This window comes from Ovis canadensis, chromosome 6, assembly GCF_042477335.2.
Source record: "Ovis canadensis isolate MfBH-ARS-UI-01 breed Bighorn chromosome 6, ARS-UI_OviCan_v2, whole genome shotgun sequence".
NCBI classification, from domain to species: Eukaryota; Metazoa; Chordata; class Mammalia; order Artiodactyla; family Bovidae; genus Ovis; species Ovis canadensis.
This window is the reverse complement of record NC_091250.1, coordinates 133,578,590-133,595,346: the sequence shown is the minus strand read 5'-3', so window position 1 is coordinate 133,595,346 and position 16,757 is coordinate 133,578,590. Positions and strand designations below refer to the sequence as shown.

General features: G+C 60.9%; 1 protein-coding gene and 2 long non-coding RNA genes across 6 annotated transcripts; 2 read left to right on the top strand and 1 right to left on the bottom strand.

The window, feature by feature from the left end:
- Window positions 1–3,027: 3,027 nt before the first annotated feature.
- LOC138442233 (uncharacterized) lies at window positions 3,028–7,928 on the bottom strand. Its single transcript, XR_011257583.1, has 2 exons — window positions 6,161–7,928; window positions 3,028–5,329 (listed from the first exon to the last, which is right to left on the bottom strand). It is a non-coding gene; the product is annotated as an uncharacterized lncRNA (long non-coding RNA).
- On the top strand, window positions 3,226–4,334 carry LOC138442232 (uncharacterized). Its single transcript, XR_011257582.1, has 2 exons — window positions 3,226–3,363; window positions 3,960–4,334. It is a non-coding gene; the product is annotated as an uncharacterized lncRNA (long non-coding RNA).
- Window positions 7,929–8,914: 986 nt separating the features above from the next.
- LOC138442231 (uncharacterized) lies at window positions 8,915–12,973 on the top strand. 4 transcript variants are annotated; one of them, XR_011257580.1, is made up of 3 exons: window positions 8,915–9,384; window positions 10,861–11,000; window positions 11,095–12,973. XR_011257580.1 is itself a non-coding variant. In XM_069593313.1 (2 exons), exons 1-2 carry the CDS (start codon window positions 8,928–8,930, stop codon window positions 10,902–10,904), a joined length of 501 nt encoding a protein of 166 aa, XP_069449414.1. In that variant the 5' UTR covers window positions 8,915–8,927; the 3' UTR covers window positions 10,905–12,973. The 4 variants fall into 4 exon arrangements, 3 of the variants coding, with proteins under 3 accessions (XP_069449414.1, XP_069449415.1, XP_069449413.1); XM_069593313.1 differs by having other exon boundaries at window positions 10,861–12,973; XM_069593314.1 differs by lacking the exons at window positions 10,861–11,000; window positions 11,095–12,973 and adding an exon at window positions 9,911–10,051 and having other exon boundaries at window positions 8,924–9,384.
- The last annotated feature ends 3,784 nt before the right edge of the window (window positions 12,974–16,757 follow it).

The following is a 16,757-nucleotide window of genomic DNA, read 5'->3' as shown; positions in this document are numbered from 1 at the left end:
TCCCGACCAGTTTCTGTGAACTCTTTAGGTACCCTAGTGTACGAGCCCAAACCCGCCTCCCCAGCTTCCTTGAAACTAGTCTGGACAAGGTAAAAGTGGACAGCATCGGGGTTAAGCAAGGATTCATGCCTCCTAAGCCTACATAGTTAAACAATGGCCATTTAGCCATAGGCCTGCGGTCATATCCCACTGAGCATAATGGGGTTTACCACTTGGTTCTGTTAGAGATACTTAGCATATTCTTTGAGGCGACCGAGAGTCTAGCACACTTCCCGAGGCTCCTTGTTCGGGGCTCTGGGTTTCCATTGGTATGCCCTTCCCATAGATACTGGGCAAACAGCTCAAAGTCCACAGTCTGACCCAAATGGATCGTGCTCTCAAGATAGAGGCCGTGACATTTCCTCCTTCACAGGGTCCCCACCTGGGACGTCCTGCTCGGCCCAGGACCGCCGCTGACTCGTTCGCACGGATCCAAGGACTCCTGCCCACGGCCAGCAAACCTCTCGCTGGGCTCCCTGCAGGGCGGAGGGCAGCGACAGACCAGCGGCCACAGGTGACCCACCTCGGAACCTTAAAACTAAGGTCCCGTTGGCCTCCAGACCCGTGGAACAGGCCCGATCCCTCCCCTTGGGGTTCCCCGCCCCCAGCACGAGATCGGTTGCGAGATCCAGAGCACAGGGGAACCTCAGTCTTCTGGGATCCCACACCAGCTCCCCACACGGCCTCGGAGCGTCCCCTAAAGACTCTGGGCCTGCAGGTCATCGGGGAAGAGAGGGCGACCTGAAAGCCCGACCGGGACGATGGTCCACCTCGGACCAGAGCCCTACACGAGGTCCAGGTGTCGTAAACACGCGCTGCGGGACACAACTCCCTCAGAAGGACAGGGCCGAAGGTGGATTGCCGATGATTACACCGACAGCCCCAAGGCACAGTCTCCTCTTAGCCAGGGATCCCGACCAGTTTCTGTGAACTCTTTAGGAACCCTAGTGTACGAGCCCAAACCCGCCTCCCCAGCTTCCTTGAAACTAGTCTGGACAAGGTAAAAGTGGACAGCATCGGGGTTAAGCAAGGATTCATGCCTCCTAAGCCTACATAGTTAAACAATGGCCATTTAGCCATAGGCCTGCAGTCATATCCCACTGAGCATGATGGGGTTTACCACTTGGTTCTGTTAGAGATACTTAGCATATTCTTTGAGGCGACCGAGAGTCTAGCTACACGTCCCGAGGCTCCTTGTTCAGGGCTCTGGGTTTCCATTGGTATGCCGTTCCCATAGATACTGGGCAAAGAGCTCAAAGTCCACAGTCCGACCCAAATGGTTCGTGCTCTCAAGATACAGGCCGTGACATTTCCTCCTTCACAGGGTCCCCACCTGGGACGTCCTGCTCGGCCCAGGACCGCCGCTGACTCGTTCGCATGGATCCAAGGACTCCTGCCCACGGCCAGCAAACCTCTCGCTGGGCTCCCTGCAGGGCCGAGGGCAGCCACAGACCAGCGGCCACAGGTGACCCACCTCGGAACCTTAAAACCAAGGTCCCGTTGGCCTCCAGCCCCGTGGAACAGGCCCGATCCCTCGCCTTGGGGTTACCCGCCCCCAGCACGAGATCGGTTGCGAGATCCAGAGCACAGGGGAACCTCAGTCTTCTGAGGTCGCACACCAGCTCCGCACTTGGCCTCGGAGAATCCCCTAAAGACTCTGGGCCTCCAGGTCATCGGGGAGGAGAGGGCGACCTCAAAGCCCGACCGGGACAGTTGCCCACCTCGGACCAGAGCCCTACACGAGGTCCAGGTGTCGTAAGCATGCGCTGCGGGACACAACTCCCTCAGAAGGACAGGGCCGATGGTGGCAGCCCCAAGGCACAATCTCCTCTTAGCCAGGGATCCCGACCAGTTTCTGTGAACTCTTTAGGTACCCTAGTGTACGAGCCCAAACCCGCCTCCCCAGCTTCCTTGAAACTAGTCTGGACAAGGTAAAAGTGGACAGCATCGGGGCTGTCCCGATTCATGCCTCATAAGCCTACATAGTTAAACAATGGCCATTTAGCCATAGGCCTGTGGTCATATCCCACTGAGCATAATGGGGTTTACCACTTGGTTCTGTTAGAGATACTTAGCATATTCTTTGAGGCGACCGAGAGTCTAGCTACAAGTCCCGAGGCTCCTTGTTCAGGGCTCTGGGTTTCCATTGGTATGCCGTTCCCATAGATACTGGGCAAAGAGCTCAAAGTCCACAGTCCGACCCAAATGGTTCGTGCTCTCAAGATACAGGCCGTGACATTTCCTCCTTCACAGGGTCCCCACCTGGGACGTCCTGCTCGGCCCAGGACCGCTGCTGACTCGTTCGCATGGATCCAAGAACTTCTGCCCACGGCCAGCAAACCTCTCGCTGGGCTCCCTGCAGGGCCGAGGGCAGCCACAGACCAGCGGCCACAGGTGACCCACCTCGGAACCTTAAAACCAAGGTCCCGTTGGCCTCCAGCCCCGTGGAACAGGCCCGATCCCTCGCCTTGGGGTTCCCCGCCCCCAGCACGAGATCGGTTGCGAGATCCAGAGCACAGGGGAACCTCAGTCTTCTGAGGTCGCACACCAGCTCCGCACTTGGCCTCGGAGAATCCCCTAAAGACTCTGGGCCTCCAGGTCATCGGGGAGGAGAGGGCGACCTCAAAGCCCGACCGGGACGGTTGCCCACCTCGGACCAGAGCCCTACACGAGGTCCAGGTGTCGTAAGCACGTGCTGCGGGACACAACTCCCTCAGAAGGACAGGGCCGATGGTGGCAGCCCCAAGGCACAATCTCCTCTTAGCCAGGGATCCCCACCAGTTTCTGTGAACTCTTTAGGTACCCTAGTGTACGAGCCCAAACCCGCCTCCCCAGCTTCCTTGAAACTAGTCTGGACAAGGTAAAAGTGGACAGCATCGGGGCTGTCCCGATTCATGCCTCATAAGCCTACATAGTTAAACAATGGCCATTTAGCCATAGGCCTGTGGTCATATCCCACTGAGCATAATGGGGTTTACCACTTGGTTCTGTTAGAGATACTTAGCATATTCTTTGAGGTGACCGAGAGTCTAGCTACAAGTCCCGAGGCTCCTTGTTCGGGGCTCTGGGTTTCCATTGGTATGCCGTTCCCATAGATACTGGGCAAAGAGCTCAAAGTCCACAGTCCGACCCAAGATGGATCGTGCTCTTAAGATAGAGGCCGTGACATTTCCTCCTTCACAGGGTCCCCACCTGGGACGTCCTGCTCCGCCGAGGACCACCGCTGACTCATCCGGAGAGTTTGCAGGACTCCTGCCCACGGCCAGCAAACCCCTCGGTGGGCTCCCTGCAGAGCCGAGGGCAGCCAGAGACCCGCAGCCACAGGTGCCCCACTTCGGGCCTTAAGACCAAGGTCCCCTTGGACTCCAGCCCCGTGGAACAGGCCCGATCCCTCACCTTGGGGTTCCTCGCCCGCAGCCCGAGATCGGGCGCCGAGAACCGGACACAGGGGACCCTCAGGCCTCCGGGGTTGCACACTGGCTCCGCACATGACCACAGAGCGCCCCCAAAAGATTCCGGGCCTCCAGCTCGCCGGGGAACAGAGGGCAACCCCAAACCGACTTGGACGATCATGAGCCTGGCGGGAGGCCAGGAAATGGGGATGGGAAGGCCACCTCCATCCAGAGGAGCAGGGCGTCCTCACCTGGGCGGGACCACCCCGAGACCCCGGTTCCCGGCGTGCCTCGGCCAACCACCGCCAGGTCTGGCCTGGAGGCTGTTTCTGTAGGCTTGGGTGGCGGCTGCATCCGTGGGAGACAGAGTCGGAAACGCCAGCGTCTCCTGGCCGGCGCTTGGGCCTGTGCAGGGTGTGGTCCACCTGGTGTGTCTCAGTGCTGAGGCGCTGATGGGCCGCAGGCCTGGAGACCGCTGGCCTGGGACCAGTTTAAGCAGGCTCTTCGTTTTTTATGTGTTGTTGATAGTTGTCTCCAGAGGGCGAGAGGGATGCCCTGCCCTCCAACAGGAGAGGATGATAAACCTCTCTAGAGGAATATCTGAAGGTGAGCAGGGCACCCGAGGCCGTGTCCCAGGAGATCCCCACCCACAGGCACACATGGTTCCTGGGCTGAGCTGGAGCTGCTCAGGGACACGTTCTCCCACCTGGAGGTGGAGGTGGAGTCTCTTAAAAAAGAAGCTGAACACCTGGGGCAGCAGGAGGCGTGGGTCCGAGACCTGAAGGGCTTCTTCCTCAACTTCCGGGGCTTCCTGGAAGCCTGTGCCCCGGGACAAGTTGTCTGTGTCCCCCCCCCCCCCCAACCCCGGGAAGGAGCTGGCCTGAATAAACATTTTTTGTATAAGACATTGTCCTGTGATGGTTGCGCCGGGTCAAGGGCTGCTCCAGCCCACACATGTCCTCGACCTGCAGCCAGCCGGCTCGGAACTGCAGATACCCGGGCTCACGGCTGGGAGGGCTGATGGGACGGAAAGCAGCAGAGGGGAGCCCCACCCGGGGGTTCCAACGGAGACCCTTTCTGGCACAGGCATCCCAGCCACTCTTCGGCAGAACTTGGGTTTGGACCTCGACGCTGTAGCAGCAGGTGCCAGGCTCCCGCAGACCTCCGGGGAGCAAATGTGGTGGGGGTGAGCGAGGCCAGGCTGGAGACTGGTCGGGGCGCCGGCTGCCCTGGGCTCGTGGGGACAGAACTCGGGGGCGCCGCGGCTCGGATGGCCCGCGCTCAGCGCACCCTGGGGCGGGGCCCAAGGCAGTCCCAGGAAGAAGGATGTGGAGGTTCAGGGTGGGGGCCGCCACCCGGCTGTCCACTCAGCCCAGACTCCAGTCCTGGGAAAGCAGGTGCTTGGGGCCCAGGGAAGCCGCAGCCCGGCCAGGCGTCTGCGTGGGGGCTGAGCGTGGTGGCCCCGCGGCTCGAGGCCTCTCCCCCGGCCAGGGTTCTCTGTCATGGGCAAAGAGCCTGTGGGCACGTGGCTTCCATCCATTCTCCAGAACTGATGAGGTATGGCTGTGGACGATCTCGGCAGCAACAGCCAAACGTCCTGACATGCTGACTGTGGTCCCGCCAGCTGTGCACCAGGACCCGTCTTTCCGAGAGGGACTGGGCGGTCTGGTAGCCCCCAGGCCCGGCCCCGGCCACCCTCCAGCACTCACCTCCCACAGGCAAAGCAGGAGAGACCACACTGAATCGGGTTCTCTGGGAGGCTCTTGGGGGTTTCCGCCGGGAGCGATTGCTGGTTCCGGTGTGACGTGGTGAGCAGCCTGCCAGTCTGGCTTCCATAGCAGCGGCCCGGCCCGCTGGCAAGTGAGCAGGCTCCGTCTCGTCCACACCTTCACTGACGCCTGTGGTGGTAGTCAGGCAGAGAGGGAGGTAAGAGGCGGACCCCAGCCTTCACCCCGGAGCCCTCCTGCTCACCTGGCGCACGCCAGTGGATGGGGGTGGGGGACCGGCCAGGGCTCTGTCCTGCTGGACTCCACCGCCCTCGCCAGTGCTGCCCGCTGGCCGGGCCCAGGCCGAGAGGCCACAGTGAAGGGCCCCCAGTCCCCACGCTGGGACCTAAGGGCAGCTGCAGTTTGCCAGGGGCCTGAGCCCCTGCTGCTTGGAGGCCCTGAGGAGACCGGCGACCAGCTGGGTCCTGGGCGCCCAGCTGCCTCAGAGAGGACAGTGCACAGCGTCCGGGGGCCTGGCTCCAAGGGCACCACCAGCCGAGACCTGCCTCCTCAGCCCGGCCTGGGTGCTCGTGGGAGGACCCAGACTGGGTGCTGGATGAAGACTCCTGGGCAGGGAGACTGGCCGAGCAGGGAGCGCACCTCCCCCTCCTCCCCCCAGCCCTTAGCCAGGACCTGGACCTTGGAGGGAGAAAGCTGAGCCTTGTCTTTTCTTGTCAGAACAGAAAATGGCATTCATTCAGGAGACATTTACAGGAACACTGTTATCTGACCTTGACCTGACCTCAAGAACAAAGACTCTGACACCAAGAAGTTGGCAGGACTCACCACACCCTCCCTCCCTTGTCTCAGGAAAGGGCTATGCTGAAACCTTTGGGGAGTTTGGGCTTTTTAAGGTGGGAGCCTCGCGTCTCCTCGCATCGTGCAGCAAGTAACCTTTCTCTGCTGCCGATTCCGAGGATTCAGTGTGTTTGGCCTCGCTGTGCCAGTGGCACACAGACTCACCTGCACGGGAGTGCTGGGATCCGTCTAGGGAGCACACACCCGCCGGATCAGATGGGCCGCCCGATTCCTCTGCTGCCCGGACCCTCCGGCGGGAGCCCCGGGCCCCTGCCCAGCATCTCACCGCCTCTATTCCTCCAGGTCTCTTGCAGCCCAGCCCCCTGCACACCACCTCTGTTTGGCGGACCACCTGTCCTCTCTCCGCTGTCAGACGCTATAGGAAGCTGAGACGCCAAATGGGGCAAGAGGATCCAGGCAGGTTTAAGGTCACCATGGCAACCGCTGGAGCGCCCTCCCCCGACAGGGTCGCAGATGCACCGCCCCGCCCCCCAGGGCCTCAGGGACCACGCGGAGATCAGGGCGGGGCCAGATTGGAGGGAGTTGGCGAGAACCGCCCTGCAACTGGTCCCCTGCGCTCAGCGGTGAAAGCCGCCTGGCGACTGGCCGGAGTTGCACGTGACGTCGCAGGGAGGCGGGTGAGGCATGGGCGGGTATAAAGGCCGGGTGTCGCCGCGGTCTCCCAGGCTGAAGAGAGCACCTGGGCGAGATGGGTCTATTACCGGGACTTCTGCCGTTTCTCCTGCTCTCAGCCTCTTCGGCCGCCCATCTGGCGACCAGCGCCCATTCTTCCTGCCCCGGGCCTCTGGCCCATACCCTTCACTCCAATTTTATTTTGGGGTCGCATTGGGGTCCTTTCTGTGGGCTCTCCATTCCGCGCACCCGCTCCCTCGGATGGGGTTGACCCGACTTCTCGCCTTGGTATTCCGCTCCCACAGCGTGGGATCGGGCGCCGAGAACCGGAGCACAGGGGACCCTCAGTCCTCCGGGGTCCCACACCGGCTCCGCACACGCCAGCAGAGCGCCCCCGAAACGCGCCTGGCCTCCAGCTCAGCGCTGAGCAGAGGTCGACCTCCAACCCGGATTCGGACGCGAGGGCAGCGGCCATCCCGCGCACCCTCTCAATCAGGGCCCTACCCACATGCCGGCCGGAAACCCAGCCCGGAGCTTTCCGTGATGACCCCCGAGTCCTTGTGTGCCTGTGACCTTCGACACTGTTGTCCAGCCCAGGGGAGCTGGCTGGAAGGGACTGCTACCTGGTGGAGGAGAAACACCTGATTCCCATCAGTGTGGCAGTACGCGCCCCAGCTCTGCACACTCCTCCCAGCAGCAGCCCCCAGAGCCTGCAGAGGGTGAGAAGGCTGGCCTCGGAGCCCTTCCAAAGCCGCCAGGCGACCTTGGCCCCCACTGGCTCCCTGATGCCCCGGTGGCGCCGAGACCCCCAGAGAGGGAAGGTCCGGCTCCAGTAGCCCCTCACCCCCAGCAGCAGTTCAGTCACTCGGTGAGGCTGGCGGGAGGCCGGGAGATCCACCTGCATCCACGGTAGCAGCGCATCCTCAGCCGGGCGGGACCAGCCCGAGAGCCCGACACCCCGAGACCCCGAGACCCCGGGCCCCGGCGGGCCTCGGCCTCCCACCGCGGGGACCGGGCAGGCGGATGTCTCTGCAGGCTTGGGTGGCTGCGTCCTGGGAGACAGGCTGGGAAACGCCAGCGTCTCGTGGCCGGCGCTCGGACCCGTGCAGGGTGTGGTCCCCCTGGAGGTGGGGGGCCTCACTGCTGAGGTGCTGATGGGCCGCGGACCTGGAGACCGCTGGCCTCGGACCAGTTTTATCTGGCTCCTCTGTGTTTGGGTCAGCTGGGGTGTCCTCGTCTTCTGGAGAGTTGTCTCCAGAGGGTGAGAGGGATGCCCTGCGCTCTGACTGGAGAGGCTGAAAAACGTCTCAAGAGAAATACCTGACGCTGGGCAGGGCGCCTGTGGCCGTGTCCCAGGAGAGCCCCAGCCCACACGCACACAGGACTCGTTGGCTGAGCTGGGGCTGCTCAGGTCCAGGTTCTCCCACCAGGACGTGGAGGCGTAGACGTTAAAGGAATACGCCGAGCACCTGGGGCTGCAGGAGGCACGGGTTCGAGAGCTGGAGGGTTTCTTCCTCAACTTCGGGACAGGTTCACAGTAGGAAGGCCGATGTCTGTGCGCCCCCCAACTCCGGGAAGGGGGCCTGGAAGCGGGGGCAGAGCTGGCCTGACCTTCACCACGTATATGAGTTGTGAATAGTAGTGTTGGAAGACAGCGTCCCGTGATGGTGGCTGCGGGATCGATGTCTGCTCCAGCCCACACGTGTCCTCGCCCTCCAGCCAGCCGGGTCTGAACTGCAGATGCCCCAGGCTCACGGCCAGCGCCGGCTGCCACTCTGACAGGAGGGAAACCAGCAGAGGGGGCCGCCCGTCTCCTCTGCTGCCCGGACCCTTCGGTGGGAGCCCCCGCCCCCTCCCCAGCATCTCACCTCCTCTATCCATCTCCACACCTCCTGCAGCCAGCCCGCTGCACACCACCTCTATTTCGCTGACCGCCTCTCCTCCATCCGCTATCAGACGCTACCGAAAAAAAAAAAAAAAAAGCTACCGGAAGCTGAGACACCAAAGGGAGCCGTTGCACCGTTAGGATCACCATGGCAACCCCTGGAGCGCCCTTCCTCCACCGGCTCGCGGCTGCACCGCCCCCCAGGGCCTCAGGGACCACGCGGAGAGCGGGGCGGGGCCGGCCTGGAGGGAGAAGGCGAGAAGCGCCCCGCAATTGGCCCGCTGCGCGCAGCGGTGAAAGCAGCCTGGCGATTGGCCGGGGGTGCACGTGACGTCGCAGAGAGGCGGTGGGACGCACAGGGCTGGTATAAAGGCCGGGCGCCGCCGCGGTCTCCCAAGAGAGCACAGGGTCGAGATGGCGCTTGTACCGCGGCTGCTGCCGCTTCTTCTTCGGCCGCTTCTTCGGCTCACCGCCTCTTCCGTCGCCCTTCTGGCGACCAGCGCCCATTCCTCCTACCCCGGGCATCTGGCCCATAGCGCTCAATCCACCTTCGTGATGGGTTCCACTTTAGGGCCTCTTTGTGGGCTCTCCAGTCCCCGGACCCGCACGTGGCGCCCGGAGCACCCGCTCCCGGCAACGGAGCTGGCACGAGGCCTGTCATTTGTGTTCCCCTCCCGCAGCCCGAGATCGGGTTCCCAGAAACGGAGCACAGGGGACCCTCAAGCTCCGGGATCAGACACCGGCGCCTCACACGGTCGCCAGATGCCCCCGAAAGACTCCGGGCCTCCAGCCTGCCGCGGAGCAGAGGGCGCCCTCAAAGCCCGACTCGGCCGCTCGTCGACCTTGGAGCAGCGCCCAACAACAGGTCCAGGTGTGGTAATCATGCGCTGCGGGAAACAACTCCCTCAGAAGGACAGGGCCGATGGTGGAGTGCCGATGATTACACCGGCAGCCCCAAGGCAGAGTCTCCTCTCAGCCAAGGATCCCGACCAGTTTCTGTGAACTCCTTAGATACCCTAGTGTACGAGCCCAAACCCTCCTCCCCAGCTTCCTTGAAACTACTCTGGACAAGGTAAAAGGGAGATAGCATCGGAGTTAAGCAAGGATTCATGCCTCATAAGCCTACATAGTTAAACAATGGCCATTTAGCCATCGGTCTGTGGCCATATCCCACTGAGCACAATGGGGTTTACCACTTGGTTCTGTTAGAGATACTTAGCATATTCTTTGAGGCGACCGAGAGTCTAGCTACAAGTCCCGAGGCTCCTTCTTCGGAGCTCTGGGTTTCCATTGGTATGCCGTTCCCATAGATACTGGGCATAGAGCTCAAAGTCCACAGTCCGACCCAAATGGTTCGTGCTCTCAAGATAGAGGCCGTTGCCTTTCCTCCTTCACAGGATCCCCACCTGGGACGTCCTGCTCGGCCGAGGATCGCCGCTGACTCCTTCGGAGAGATCCCAGGACTCCTGCCCACGGCCAGCAAACCTCTCGCTGGGCTCCCTGCAGGGCCGAGGGCAGCCACAGACCAGCGGCCACAGGTGACCCACCTCGGAACCTTAAAACCAAGGTCCCGTTGGCCTCCAGCCCCGTGGAACAGGCCCGATCCCTCGCCTTGGGGTTCCCCGCCCTCAGCACGAGATCGGTTGCGAGATCCAGAGCACAGGGGAACCTCAGTCTTCCGGGATCCCACACCAGCTCCGCACACGGCCTCGGAGCGTCCCCTAAAGACTCTGGGCTTCCAGGTCATCGGGGAGGAGAGGGCGACCTCAAAGCCCGACCGGGACGATGGTCCACCTCGGACCAGAGCCCTACACGAGGTCCAGGTGTCGTAAGCACGCGCTGCGGGACACAACTCCCTCAGAAGGACAGTGCCGATGGTGGAGTGCCGATTATTACACGGGCAGCCCCAAGGCAGAGTCTCCTCTTAGCCAGGGATCCTGACCAGTTTCTGTGAACTCTTTAGGTACCCTAGTGTACGAGCCCAAACCCGCCTCCCCAGCTTCCTTGAAACTAGTCTGGACAAGGTAAAAGTGGACAGCATCGGAGTTAAGCAAGGATTCATGCCTCATAAGCCTACATAGTTAAACAATGGCCATTTAGCCATCGGTCTGTGGTCATACCCGCTGAGCATAATGGGGTTTACCACTTGGTTCTGTTAGAGATACTTAGCATATTCTTTGAGGCGACCGAGAGTCTAGGTACAAGTCCCGAGGCTCCTTGTTCGGGGCTCTGGGTTTCCATTGGTATGCTGTTCCCATAGATACTGGGCAAAGAGCTCAAAGTCCACAGTCCGACGCAAATGGATCGTGCTCTCATGATAGAGGCCGTGACATTTCCTCCTTCACAGGGTCCCCACCTGGGACGTCCTGCTCGGCCCAGGACCGCCGCTGACTCCTTTGGAGAGATCCCAGGTCTCCTGCCCACGGCCAGCAAACCTCTCCCTGGGCTCCTTGCAGAGCCAGGGCAGCCAGAGACCAGCGGCCACAGGTGACCCATCTCGGAACCTTAACTCCAAGGTCCCCTTGGTCTCCAGCCCTGTGGAGCTGGCCAGATCCCTCACCTTTGCGTTCCCATCCTGCAGCCTCAGATCGGCTGCAGAGAACCTGAGCACAGGGCACCCTCAGGCCTCCGGGATCGAACACCAGCTCCGCACTCGGCTGCAGAGCGCCCAGAAAGACTCCGGGCTTCCAGCTCGCCGAGGAGCAAAGGACGACCTCAGCTCTTGAGTCTGGCGGGAGGTCAGGTAATGGGGACCCTACGGCTACCTCCATCCAGCCACCTGGGCGAGACCACCTCAAGACCCTGGTTCCCTGCGTGCCTCGGCCTTCCACTGCCGGGTCTGGCCTGGAGGCTGTCTCTGCAGACTTGGGTGCCGGCTGTTTCCATGGGAGACAGAGTCGGAAACGCCAGCGCCTCCTGCCCGGGGCTCGGACCTATGCCCTTTGTGGACCGCCTGGTGTGTCTCAGTGCCGAGGCGCTGATGGGCCGAGGGCCTGGAGACCGCTGGCCTGGGACCAGTTTAAGCAGGGTCTTCTTGTTTGTGCTCTGGTGTTTTGGAGAGTTTTCTCCAGAGGGCGAGAGGGATGCCCTGCCCTCCAGCAGGAGAGGATGATAAGCCTCTCTGGAGGAATATGTGACGGTGGGCAGGGCACCCGAGACCGTGTCCCAGGAGAGCCCCCGCCCACCGCCACCCTGGAGTTAGCTGAGCTGGAGCTGCTCTGGGACAGGTACTCCCAGCTGGAGGAGGAGGTGGAGGCTCTTAAATATGAAGCCGAACACCTGGGGCAGCAGGAGGCGTGGGTCCGAGAAATGACAGTCTTCTTCATCAACTTGCGGGAACTCCTGGAAGCCTGTGCCCCGGGATGTGCTGCTCCGCGGAGGGCTGCCTCTGACTCTTTGGGAGAGATCCCAGGACTCCTGCCCACGGCCAGCAAACCTCTCGGTGGGCTCCCTGCAGAGCCAAGGGCAGCCAGAAAGCAGCGGCCACAGGTGACCTCCCTTGGAACCTTAACACCAAGGTCCCCTTGGACTCCAGCCCTGTGGAGCGGCCCGATCCCTCGTCTTTGTGTTCCCTTCCTGCAGCCTGAGATCGGGCGCCGAGAACTGGAGCACAGGGGACCCTCAGGCCTCCGGGGTCGCACACTGGCTCCGCACAGGGCTACAGAGCGCCCGCGAAAGACTCCGGGCCTCCAGCTCGCCGCGGAGCAAAGGACGACCTCAAAGCTGGAGTCTGACACTCTTGAGTCTGGCGGGAGGTCGGGTAATGGGGACCGGATGGCCACCTACATCCGGCGAAGCAGGGCGTTCTCACCTGGGCGAGACCACCCCGAGACCCCGGTTCCCGGCGTGCCTCGGCCTTCCACCGCCGGGTCTGCCCTGGAGGCTGTCTCTGCAGGCTTGGGTGCCTGCTTCGTCCGTGGGAGACAGAGTCGGAAACGCCAGCGCCTCCTGGCCGGGGCTTGGACCTATGCCCTGTGTGGTCCGCCTGGTGTGTCTCAGTGCCGAGGCGCTGATGGGCCGAGGGCCTGGGGACCGCTGGCCTGGGACCAGTTTAAGGAGTCTCTTCCTGCTTTGTGCCCTGGTGTTCTGGAGAGTTTTCTCCAGAGGGCGAGAGGGATGCCCTGCTCTCCAAGAGAAGATGAGAAACCTCTTTAGAGGTATATGTGAAGGTGGGCAGGGCACCCGAGACTGTGTCCCAGAAGAGCCCCAACCCATAGGCACCCTGGAATTGTTGGCTGAGCTGGGCGTGCTCAGGGACAGGTTCTCCCAGCTGGAGGTGGAGGTGGAGGCTCTAAAAAAACAAGCTGAACACATGGGGCAGCAGGAGGCGCGGGTCCGAGACCTGGAGGGCTTCTTCCTCAACTTCCAGGGCTTCCTGGAAGCCTGTGCCCCGGGACAGGTTGTCTGTGTCCCCCATCCCCGGGAAGGAGCTGGTCTGAATAAACAGTTTTGTGTGTAGACACTGTCCCGTGATGGTTGCGCCGGGTTAAGGGCTGCTCCAGCTCGTACGTGTCCTCGCCCTGCAGCCAGCCGGCTCGGAACTGCATATCCCCCTGGCTCACGGCCAGCGCCGGGTGCCACTCTGTTGGGAGGGAAAGCAGCAGAGGGGAACCGCACCCGGGGTTTCCACCGGAGACCCTTTCTGGCACAGGCATCCCAGCCAGTCGGTGGCAGAACTTGGGTTTGGACCTCGACGCTGTAGCAGCAGGTGCCAGCCTCAGGCAGACTTCCGGGGAGCAAATGTGGTGGGGGCTGGGCGAGGCCAGGCTGGAGACTGGTCGGGGCGCCGGCTGCCCTGGGCTCGTGGGGACAGAACTCGGGGGCGCCGCGGCTCGGATGGCCCGCGCTCAGCGCACCCTGGGGCGGGGCCCAAGGCAGTCCCAGGAAGAAGGATGTGGAGGTTCAGGGTGGGGGCCGCCACCCGGCTGTCCACTCAGCCCAGACTCCAGTCCTGGGACGAGAGGTGCTTGGAGCCCAGGGAAGCCGCAGCCCGGCCAGGCGTCTGCGTGGGGGCTGAGCGTGCTGGGCCTGCAGCTCGAGGCCTCTCCCCCGGCCAGGGTTCTCTGTCATGGGCAAAGAGCCTGTGGGCACGTGGCTTCTATCCATGCTCCATAACTGATGAGGTATGGCTGTGGACGATCTCGGCAGCAACAGCCAAACGTCCTGACATGCTGACTGTGGTCCCGCCAGCTGTGCACCAGGACCCGTCTTTCCGAGAGGGACTGGGCGGTCTGGTAGCCCCCAGGCCCGGCCCCGGCCACCCTCCAGCACTCACCTCCCACAGGCAAAGCAGGAGAGACCACACTGAATCGGGTTCTCTGGGAGGCTCTTGGGGGTTTCCGCCGGGAGCGATTGCTGGTTCCGGTGTGACGTGGTGAGCAGCCTGCCAGTCTGGCTTCCATAGCAGCGGCCCGGCCCGCTGGCAAGTGAGCAGGCTCCGTCTTGTCCACACCTTCACTGACACCTGTTACTTTGTTTCTGGATGATTTTGTTTTTTCCTGGCTTTGTATTTTGTTCCTGGGAAAGCACATTAAGGAGCAGGGGCCAGGCACACTACACAGACACACACACACACACAGACACACACACACACACAGTAGGTAACTTTTTTTATACTAATAAAGGTTATTCAAAATGGGCCAAGTAATTAAAATGCAGCTTTATCTTCAAATACAAGAATTCTCAGAATGAATTCCCCCAGACAGATTGGGGGGGATTCACACATCGTCTCTGCCATGCAAATCTCTGGGCTTTTGTGTTCCTGGAGTCTTATTCTGACATCCCACCTGCTGGATCTGGAGGCACTTGGAGGCGGAGCCCCAGAGATGGGGCATCATGAGAAGAGGGGGTGAGCTGGCACTTCCCCGGTGGTCTAGTGCTTAAGACTCCAGAGGAGGCCTGGGTTTCATCCCTGGTGGGGGAACTAAGATCCTGCAAAGGGAAGTGAGTGAAATTGGCTCAGTTGTGCCCAACACTTTGCGACCCCTTGGACTTATTTTTGGGCTCCAAAATCACTGCAGCTGGTGACTGCAGCCATGAAATTAAAAGACGCTTACTCCTTGGAAGAAAAGTTATGACCAACCTAGATAGTATATTCAAAAGCAGAGACATTACTTTGCCGACTAAGGTCCGTCTAGTCAAGGTTATGGTTTTTCCTGTGGTCATGTATGGATGTGAGAGTTGGACTGTGAAGAAGGCTGAGCGCCGAAGAATTGATGCGTTTGAACTGTGGTGTTGGAGAAGGCTCTTGAGAGTCCCTTGGACTGCAAGGAGATCCAACCAGTCCATCCTGAACGAGATCAGCCCTGAGATTTCTTTGGAAGGAATGATGCTAAAGCTGAAACTCCAGTACTTTGGCCACCTCATGCGAAGAGTTGACTCACTGGAAAAGACTCTGATGCTGGGAGGGATTGGGGGCAGGAGGAGAAGGGGACGACCGAGGATGAGATGGCTGGATGGCATCACGGACTTGATGGACGTGAGTCTGAGTGAACTCCGGGAGATGGTGATGGACCGGAGGCCTGGCGTGCTGCGATTCATGGGGTGGCGAAGAGTCGGACACGACTGAGCGACTGAACTGAACTGAACTGACTTATAGTCTGTGGAGGTCTCCAGGCCAGAATACTGGAGTGGGTAGCCTTTCCCACAAGCCACTGGCAGTCTGCTACGTGGGAAGACCCTGATTCTTGATCAGTGATGCTTTCAAGGAAAGATGTTGATCGAAAGGGGAAAATGTGGAATTCATTAAGGAATAGTCAGCTAGCCTTTGGAGTTAAGGCAGGCCGGTAGGAGGCGCTCTCATACCCTCCTCGCGTGTCAATTTCCCTGACTGGAAGAGACTTCTACCTGCTTTCTGGCAGGAAGAAGAAAACTTCCCTCTGCCCCTGCCCCCAGCAGCCCAGCTAATTTGGAAGGTTCTGTGCTTCGCCCCTCCAGTGGACTCTGGCTCTCAGAGCCCCACCCAGATTTTTTCCCTAGAAAACGAGCTCCCGGGGCTTGTGCTCCGGATTTGCCTGTGGTGGGCCCCTCTCTGTGCGTTCTGAACTCTGGTCCCTCCACGGTGTTGGTCATAGCTAATCTGGCGCTTGAAGTGGTCTGTCTTTGTGGCTAATGGTGTTGAGGGTCTTTTCATTTGTTCTTCAGCTGTTCGTGTGCCTTCTTTGGTGAAATGTGTTGCCCACGTAAAAAATTAAGATATTATTAAATTACAGATCTTTTTATTCAGCTGGTAAAGAATCTGCCTGCAATGCGGGAGACCTGGATTCGATCCCTGGGTGGGAAGATCCCCTGGAGAAGGGAAAGGCTACCCACTCCAGTATTCTGGCCTAGAGAATTCCATACACAGTCCATGGGGTCGCAAAGAGGCGGACACGACTGAGCGGCTTTCACTTAATTTCTCGTTTCCTGGTGAAAAAAACTGGCTGTCATCCTATTACAGCTGACAGAGGCTTCGTTAGTTAGCCTTTAGCTGCGAAGACTCTGAAAGCCCTGATGTATTTACTCAGGCTGACGTGTGTGCGTGCGTGCGTGCGTGCGTGTGCGTGTGTGGCGAGGCTGGTGAAGATGTCTGTAGAGGGTCCAGACGGCGTGCCCCCCGCAACAGTGGATTTCTTGTGCCGCCTCAGGTGCATGGGTTTTTAACGCTAATGTTTCTTTAAAAGAATCATTTAAAAAGAGTGTGAAATTTGGCTTAATTTGAAAGTCTTCTAACTAGTGAAACCTAATTTAATTTCTATTTTTGCAAGGACTAAAAGGGGCTAAGTATATGGAGCGGTTTGAAAGGCAACTTGAGTCGGTGTGGGAGCCAGGGACGCCGGAGGCTCTGCCCGCACCGGGCCTTTGTACACTGCGGCGGCCTCTTTCCTTGCCGAGTTCAGAACCGCCACCTCCCCTCCCCAACGCGGGTGCCTGGGCCGCCGCTGTGGGCTGCAGCCGCGCCCCTCTGCGGAGAGCAGCCCACGGACAGGCGCTGGGAGCCTGCAGACGTCCTGGCACAGCGGGCTCGCTAGCTGGAGGCCGGCCCGCGGGAGCCCAGTGACCGCCACGGCCGCGCTGCTCGCGGGAGCGCGCTCCCCCACCCCGCGGGAGCCCCCGACCGCCAGCGCCGGGCGCAGGGCCGCCGGCAACCCGGGAGCTCCGCGCACAGAGCCGCCGGCCCCACCCCGCCTCAGGTTCAAGGAGGGACCCCGCCCAGCCGGGCTTCCCGTTGATTGGCTGGAGGGGAGAAGGGCGGGCGGGGATTGG

Excerpts from the sequence above, each read along its gene's own strand:
- LOC138442231 (XM_069593312.1), top strand. The coding sequence starts at position 11,622 with ATGATAAGCCTCTCTGGAGGAATATGTGACGGTGGGCAGGGCACCCGA.